At 26.1% G+C, this 9,532-nt stretch overlaps 1 protein-coding gene across 1 annotated transcript; it reads right to left on the bottom strand.

The window, feature by feature from the left end:
- Positions 1-976: 976 nt before the first annotated feature.
- LOC132938596 (WD repeat-containing protein 89) lies at positions 977-6,162 on the bottom strand. Its single transcript, XM_061005518.1, has 10 exons — positions 5,865-6,162; positions 5,582-5,798; positions 5,361-5,483; positions 5,176-5,288; positions 4,950-5,125; positions 4,071-4,202; positions 3,717-3,860; positions 3,559-3,653; positions 3,371-3,479; positions 977-1,210 (listed from the first exon to the last, which is right to left on the bottom strand). The coding sequence occupies exons 1-10, from the start codon at positions 5,890-5,892 to the stop codon at positions 1,058-1,060; spliced, it is 1,290 nt and encodes a 429-aa protein (XP_060861501.1). The 5' UTR covers positions 5,893-6,162; the 3' UTR covers positions 977-1,057.
- Positions 6,163-9,532: the final 3,370 nt, after the last annotated feature.

The following is a 9,532-nucleotide window of genomic DNA, read 5'->3' as shown; positions in this document are numbered from 1 at the left end:
TCTCATAAATACTTCATACTCTAACCAAACAATGTGAGCAATATATATTAATACAGTTATTTTTTACAGACAATTTAAGTTCAAATTTGGAAGAAACTACTTATTGTAAAAAAAAATGTATTATATAAATATAAATGATTATTATTGTATTGATCGTTGTTTAAATTGACGTAACTTATTGTAAAAATGTAAAAAAAAAGGTTTAGATTTTTTTCTTATATATTTTCAAACTTACTTTTATATTCACCATTAGTAGCTTAGGTATGTATAATAAAAATTAATATTTAAAATATTTAAAAAATGTGATACAATAATATGTGAGTAATATAGACATAAATACATAATATAGTAAAATACAAAAATTTGGTTTATATTTTCATATTTTTTTCCTTGGTTTTTTTTCTGTCTACCCCAATATTATATATTATACAAAAATACGATTAACCCACGCCTTCCTAATGAAGAAAGAAGACCCACCCATGTGCCCGACTTGCAACGATCCCATGACAGTTAAACACATCCTCACCGACTGCAGAAAGTATGAATTACAACGTCAAAAATTTAATCTAACTCACCATCTCGCTGAAAACCTCAACATCGATACAACTAACGTTCTCAAATTCCTAAGGGATACATGACTTCATAAAGAAATTTAATATATATTATAAGTATAATATACCTACCATATTTAATGTAACTTATCTATTATTAAATACTAGGTAATATTTTTTTGTAGCCAATGACCCATAGTTGCCGAGGCATTTGTCACAATAAAAAAAAAAATATTTAAATACGAGTACTACAAAATATTTACTATATTTTGAAAGGACTAAATTTCATTACATTTTTATTGTCAAGTTAACCCATACTGACAGTATTAAAACAAATGAAACACAGTGGTTTTGATCAAGATAATAGTACTTTCTAGTTGGTACTTTCTAGTTTTAAGGTAAAAGGAAATAAATAAATTAAAAAATAGTTTATAGATCATACTGTTTATTTTAACACAGAAGACATACTTTTCAATAATCTAAAATTAAAATTTCCCGTAACCAAATTAATATGGTTTGGAAGAATGGTTTTTCAGGCTTACTTTTGGTAATTCTTTTAATGTGCATTTCCCAGTATTGTCAACTGAATTATTTTCATCATCACTTGGAACCCACACATTTAGTATACCAGCTTCACCACCAGTAACCATTATACCATGCTGCAATGAAAAAGATGTCTTTAATATTATATTATATTAGTAGAACTAGTAAATGTTTAAATAAATGTTTTGGGTAACAACTAATAACAAATATATAGAACCCTTTATGAAATATGCTTGTGTCATAAGCAGGCTTCACAAGTTAACAAATAATGTTTGTTTAAAATTAATTATACTGAAAGTAGTTTAGAAATTGTATAATATTTATAATTTCAATTCAAACTAAATCTAAAAACAACTACTCATTTTTACTTGATACAATTTAAACATAAAAGGATTTATTAATTCTAATTTCTAAGTTTAAAGTTATATTTTATATAACAAAAATATATTCTAAAATATTTATTTTTTAAAATAATTTAGCGTATTAAACATGTTATAATAAGTAAGTAGGTATGGTAAGTCCAAATTTAATTTTAACACTAAGTGTAATTTTGGAACTTAACCGGATAAGTTTTTTTCCTTCAAGGACATCACAACATTAAAAAAAAGTTTGCTTAGATTTAAAGTATATCATATACCTAAGAAATATGGTGTGTGTCTTACATTTTAACACTAATAAATTATTCAATGAGATACAGGCATTTGAAAGTATGCATGTGACGTCATACAGTCAAAGTCTAAACAGCAGCATATGTTTTATGACTTTGACATTCAAAATTGTCTAGATTAATATAATCATTTCAATAGTTAAAGATAATATTATTTTTATTTTATAAATGTAACTTTTGGTGTTTTTTTATGTTAATGACACTGGTGTAGGGCTTGCAAACGTTATATTGACTAAACACAATTGAAATTGTAAACGTAATTTATTATAGTGGGAAGCGATAATCAAAAATAATTAAATACCACAAAACAAAACATAATAATTAACAAAATATATTATACATCATTAAACAAAACATAATGCTAAACGTAATATATAGAATTTTATTGAATGAAAAATAACGTAAAACAAAATAATTTAAAATCCATTTGTTTAAAAGTTATATTGGTATCAAAAAAATATTTATTTCATGCATAAAGACATTAGAATTGATTGTATTATATTCAGTATCTGGGCCATTAACTACCCATATATTAGTTATTATTAATACATTTAATAGGTATTAACACTATTCTAAATAATGATAAACGCAAAACTTGGATAACGTCTAATTCTAAATAACGATAAACGCAAAACTCGTATAACGTTTTAATTGTAAATAACATAAAACAGAATTTTTTTTCAAATGCAAGCCCTGCACTGGTGTGATTATAATTTTGACATACTTTTTTAGTTTTTTCATAGTAGATAAAACTGTTATAGAAAATGTTGTAAAACTAGGTTTATATAGTAATACAATGCGAGTTGAGAATTTAATAATTTAACTTAATTATAATTTATTATGCATACAATAACAGGATTTATTCGATTTTAAACAATTTCATGGTCTTAAGCACATAAAGATACTTCGGAATATGAAAAAAAAAATTCTGAAATACTATCGTAAGTTATTAAAATCATTGTGTAAATCAATCTACATTTACACGTAAAACATCATCCGCCTCACTAGTTAGCTCTATGATGTCACGCGGCTACTATTCATCAACTCTCATCATCTTGTTGAATAGTCATTTTTATAAGATTTGATTTTTACATTATTTTAACTACAATAACACACTAATAAACTTAAAATTAAAAAAAAATGTTTCTGTTTTGATGTCCTTTAAGGTGAAAAACAACAGAATTCATTAAAACAGCTCTTAGTTAGAGAACAATAAAATTAAAATCTTTAACACTAGTCATTTTACAAGCATGTACATTGGTACAAAAATACTAAACATTACCTTTAATCGCTTAATGTATACTAATAATAATTTAAAATAACAGACTTTTTATCACAGCCCATTTTTGAAGGATATTTTTTTTGTGTCAAATAGACACTTAGTAGAGTAAGATTTTTTAATTGTTAAGTTACGTGTAGTTAGTGTCAATTAGTATAAATTCTATGGATTTTATGAGAAACTTTATGTCTCTATGAGAGGTAAATATAACCAACATGTGGCATTCTTATATATTAATATGATCATAATAAATTAACTAAAAATGTCAATAATAAGTAAATAAGATAATTTATGAACAACATTAAATTTGTTATAGTATTTTATGCTTACATTATAATCATACCAACTGCATCTAACAATTTGTTTATTATTTTTGAATAAACTCCTAGGTGACAATTCAGGACCATCATTTATTATATCAAGTGACTGTAAATGTTCTCTATATGCAAAATATAAAATAAAGTTATATTAAATCACAGCATAAAATTATTTATAGTACAGAAATATATTTTTTATACCCTCTGCTATTATCATTTCCAACTAACAACATAATATTTCCATTTTCATCTGTTTGATGACAATTGATTATTTGACTAAATAAATCAGGTTTTACCTAAAAATAATAAATTATAATATTGATTAAAACTTAAAATTAATAGAAAAATTATAAACTTACATTCATTGAACTACTAATTGTGTCCCTGGGAATAATACTATACGGAGAAGAATCTGTTGTGTGCCATAATTGTACATCCTCTGTGTGCGTAACACAAGATATGATTGAATCCTCATTTTTATTTTTAAACCATCTTAAATTTGCCTTTAAAAAAAAAAAAGTATTCATGTATTCAATAATTAATTTGTATATATAATCAAGTGTCTAGAATGTTTGATATTTATAAAAATATCTAGTTTTTCGTGTGGTATATTTTCAATCTAGCTAGACAATCACAATAATATACAAATATAAAATAATTTAGGTATAGAAATATTAATTAATTATAGGTTAGGTTATTATTATTTCACTTACAACAGATGAGTTTGTATTAAAACTTGATTGAAAAGCATCTTGCTCAGTGGTTTGAGTAACATCAAATAAGTTTATAATACCATCAATCGATCCACTAATCACGGTTTTGTCTTCAGTAGGATGAAATTTCACCTACAAATATTAAAATGATCAAAATTAAATTATATAAGTACTTATACATACAGTGTAGCGTTAACAAATATGTCACCAGAGGGTAGATTTTAAGATGCCATCCTTCACTATCATTTTAGCCATCATGAATAAAAGTTTGCCCTAGACTCTTGCCTCTTTTATAAAAATGATGCCCCTTAATTTTATTTGCTTTTCACTATCATTAAAAGTTTTTACTGCTAAATTAAATATTAAAAGAAACTTTCTGCGTCAACCATTTTCGGTCAATTTGGTTTGGTTACTCTCGCATTGTCTCAGTGAGAGACAAGACTACAAGTGTACTAAAAATTATTATAGCTACTAGGTAATATACAAATAAAAAATTTTAAGCTGTAGTATCATGAATATACAAAAATATAAATATACAGTCCGAAAGCTATAACTTATAGGCACATGTTGACGCAATATTATTGCGATGGGTGATACAATAATAGTATCATAATTATTGTTAATGCAGCATATTATATTATTACAGCCACCGCGGTACTAATAATATCACCAATGCCAAAAATGTGTATCTTTTATTATGCAAATTTTTCATTACCCAATAATGATTTCCCAATAATGTCTTCCTAAAAATGATTGTAAATTAGAAAACTATAAACTTGTTTGATCTTTAATAAATACAAATCGAGACAGTTGACTCTTTGTCCCACCTCTTAACAAGTTTCTGTGTAGTGCATACACTTACATTTACAGTATATTCACCTGTGTAATGTCTTCTTGGTGAGTATCCCAATAACCACCAAGTAGATTAGTTGTACGAATATCCCAAAATAATAAGAAAGCATCATCTTTAAACACTTCAGTTCCGGCGACTAAGAATCTTCCATCACAAGATACATCAAAACATGATAATGGTTTCAGTTCAGCATCAGTATCATCTAAAACAAATTAACTTAAAATATACACTAATATTATTTTGGTTTTATACCTTTAAAAACAGAAACACATTTTTCTTTTAAACGTAAATCCCAAAGTTTAATAGTTCCGTCTTCAGACCCAGTGTACACAATGGAAGATAACTGAGTATTGCTTGAACCCAATCTAAAAACAAAGGAAATAAATTAGTTGAATGGTGTTCATAAATTAATGAATAAATGACAACAGTAATTTTACTTGACATCAACAATTTTTTTTTCATGCTCCAAGGATGCTCTAATTGACTTACATCCAGCATCAATATCATAGATATTACAAGTAAAGTTGGAGAACACTGTTGCTATTCTTAGTGATTGTCCACTGTAAAATAGAAAATTCAGACTACCTATAGTACTATTCAATTTAAGATCTTACATTTTAGTGTAAATATATACAAGTAAAGTCATAAAATTAACTACATTTTGTGTGCATCCAAATTCAAAATATAGACATCACTTGAAATGATAACTTCCTCAAATGCTTGTTTGTATTTAATGTTGTAATTTATTTCTTTAGAGCTATCAAATACTGGTTGTTCATTAATGTCAATAACTTCATCTTCTTCCAAACTGTCTCCTTCGTTAACACTTGAATGATCTGAAGTTTCTTCGCCATCTGAACTAGATTCTGATGTATCTAAGTTAAAAACAATAGAGTTAAGTAGATTTGATATAAAAACAATTGTAATATATTCTTACTAACCGGTATCTGTAATAAAATTTAAAGTCATTGTAATAAAGAAAACCAGTACATATATTTTAAAGTAAAAAGTTGATTCGTTCAACGGAATATAAAAAATGTTATTAGATATTTGGGAATTTCAAATTTCGATGTGATAAGACTTTATAAACCACGTGTGTTTACTGTTCAGCGTTTATTATTTTATTATTCAACCATAGATAATAAACACACTGACCACTGTTGTAGTCGGATTATATAATCTACTACTATGATAATCATAAGATTATTCTTATATTATCTATGAATCATAATATAGCCTCAGCGGCTCAGCCTCACGATTTACGAGCGTCTCGGGAGCAAAATTGCGCCACCAATCAGAATCGTTCACATTTGTTATCACTATTTGTGAAAATCACGTTTCTCATCATAGATGATAATATATATATATATATATATATATGTATATAAAAAAATAGAATATAATAGTTACAGTAAAATTAAAATATGTCATCATTAAATAAATAGGTATTAGGTACATTAAAATATTTGTAATAAATTTACAAAAAGATATTCTGTCTTCAATCTCATTTTAGTACTCAACAAATCATACTGTTGTTCTGTTTTATGATTTTATAAATAATAAAAAATAAATAAATAATCGTTTTTGGTATAATAATTATTAAATATAACTAAAGGCAAAAAACCACAACATATTAAACATTTTATGTTTTGTATTTTCAATGTAAATAAATATAACATATTAACACATAAATAATACAGAGTGATTCATTTTTCATTTAATATTATACTTAACGTTTGTCAATTTGATTTTATATGATTTTATAATTATATATAAATATTTATTAACCCCTAGGTTTAAAATATTAGTCACAGTTATAAAATGTAAATATAATGAATTGATTCAGTGATTCAATGACATTTTAATGAGTTGAATCACATGAATCAGTTCACTAAAATGAATTGAAAGTACCCATCATTAACCTGTATGATTGATGATTATTATATTATCACGTTATAATTTTTATAAAGGATGATAAGAAACGTGATTTCCACAAATAGTGATAACAAATGTGAACGATTCTCATTGGTGGCGCAATTTTGCTCCCGAGACGCTCGTCACGTCACGATTTAAGCTATATCTTAATGGCGGTTCATGGTTAGGCGAGTTCCCCCCTGGCCCCTACGTTGAGTCGGGACTCAAGTCGGGAGATTGTATTTATTTTCCCTACATTTCGCATACATTTTGTCTTAAGTGATGTGTATTTAAATGTATTTGATAATATTAGTCCCAACAAATGATATTACCAAGTATATTTGATGATTTTATTATGAATAAAGTAATTTATATATTTACTTATTTACGTGGAACCTTGTTTTAAATTTTCCATCTTCAGCTACAAAAGTTGAACATTTTATACATTTTTAACTACAAAATAGTTACAGGTATTTGTATAATTGTATATGTATATAACTTCAAATTGTTTAACGTACTAAAAATTATTACCCTCTCATTATTTTCACTGTGGTTATCAAATAGTAAACATTATTCACTTTCGAAAACACTCCATTCACCTACAATACAATATATATTATATCATTATTATTATATTTTATTATATAATATTATATATTGATATATCTTGTAGTATCTTGTTAATAATTAATTAATAAAGTTAAAAGTTCCGCCAATGGGCGTATTTTTTTAATATAATTTAGGTAATTTAGGTTTAATATAATTTTACTATAATTTAGGGTTTACGATTTCCTACTGGTATTAAAAGTACACGTGTATTTAAAACCGTGTATTTTTGTGCCTTTTTTTGATTATATAATTATTATAATAAAGTTAATTTCTACTACATCTAGTACTTACTATACTTACTTATTATACCACATAATATTACTCTTTGTACTGTGATTATACTATGACTTTGAGAGTATCCATGTATGATAGGTAAAAATATCGGTCGTGTAATCTTATTGGAGGAATTTTTGAATAGAAATTTAAATAAATATCACTGTATTATACACCTAGAAGCCTTATTCGGCAAAGTCTTAAAATGTGATCATGTATTAAAACCAGTATCTCGATGTATAAACAAAATAAAAGCTCGGCCTTTAACTCTATTTGAAGACGTCATTAATGAATCCAGTTAACTTTTATTGTTTTGTGAAGTAAGATGGCTAGCAAAAAGAAAAGCTTTTGAAAGATTTTGGAATCTAAAAAACGAAGTTATAGAATTTTTAGAAAAAAATAATGAATTGCCTGATGAATATTAACTACTGAGAGAGTGAGAGATAAAAATTGGTTAAACGACCTCGCATTTTTAACTGATATTCTCGAACATTTAAATATTCTCAATAAACGACTCCAAGGTGAAGGAAATTTATTTTCAGTCCTTATAGGTTTTATAAATTCTTTCATGTCTCGACTTCATCTGTTCAAAAGTAATTTAGGAATGGAAAATTTAAATCATTTTGTACGATTAAAATCTATATTTATCTTCCAACAGATATTCCTTTGACGATTTTTAAAAATCATATTTCATCACTATATGATAGTTTTCAAGAAAGATTCAGTAGATTTGAAGAAGAAGAAGATTTAAATAACTTATTTATTAATCTATTTATTATATTGACACACGAACTCCAAAAATATAACTCCAACATGTAATTGGAAATTATTGAACTTCAAAGTTTAGCAGTTTTAAAATGCAAATTTAAAGAGCTGTCTGAGATTATAGAATTTTGGAAATGCGTATCAGAGAAAGATTTTCCAGACCTACATAGTCTAGCATTGAAATTGGTTTGTAGATTCGGCTCCACATATATATGTGAAAAGAGTTTTTCTCGGATGACTTTTATCAAAAATAAGTACAGAACCAAGCTAACAAATTCTCGTTTAAAAAATGTAATGCTTATATATTTAACTAAACTTCAACCAAATTACGAAGAGATAATATCCATCAAACAAATTCAACATTAAACTGTCATAAAAATAGTACCTATGAAAAAAATCTATAAATTAAAATTTATATTTTATGGAAATAAATAAATATTTTTTAAGGCACATTCTCAATTTTGTACTTATTATTTGGCATAGTATAGAAAAAGGTTGGCCACCCCTGTCTTAGTCCGTGCCAGGCGCCAGCAGGAGGAAACTGCTGTGTACCACGATTGATAAAGATATTATATATTAGAATTTTGTGCCTTGACCTTTTACAAAACTTTAATGTCTAACGTCACTGAGAAAACAAAAAATTAATAATAAATAATTAAAAAAAAAATTAATAATTATCATTAGCCAAGAGCCACTAATGGGTGGCTGCTTATTCAAAACCACGATTTAAGATATCTTAGGTATATCTTAAATCGTGTTCAAAACCATGGTCTTAGAAGATAAGGTCGGACAACTATACATTATCAGCATTCCACGTCTTAGTGAGGCAAATCCATTTCAAAATTTAGCCGCTGTAGAATTGAGCGCTGCCCTGCAGACTTTTTTTTGAGGTTATGACATCATAGTATTATAAAAGTTTAAAATAACTTTCGACCACATAAACTAGATAATTTATTATAAACCAACTAGTTTATATGGTCAGAGAAAATAATATAATAATATAGTCCATAAAAATAAACCCGAATGCCATATAAATATTGTTTTTAAC

Source organism: Metopolophium dirhodum, chromosome 2 (assembly GCF_019925205.1).
Source record: "Metopolophium dirhodum isolate CAU chromosome 2, ASM1992520v1, whole genome shotgun sequence".
Lineage (NCBI taxonomy): Eukaryota > Metazoa > Arthropoda > Insecta > Hemiptera > Aphididae > Metopolophium > Metopolophium dirhodum.
Note: the sequence above shows the minus strand (reverse complement) of the source record. Positions and strands in the feature narration are given on the sequence as shown.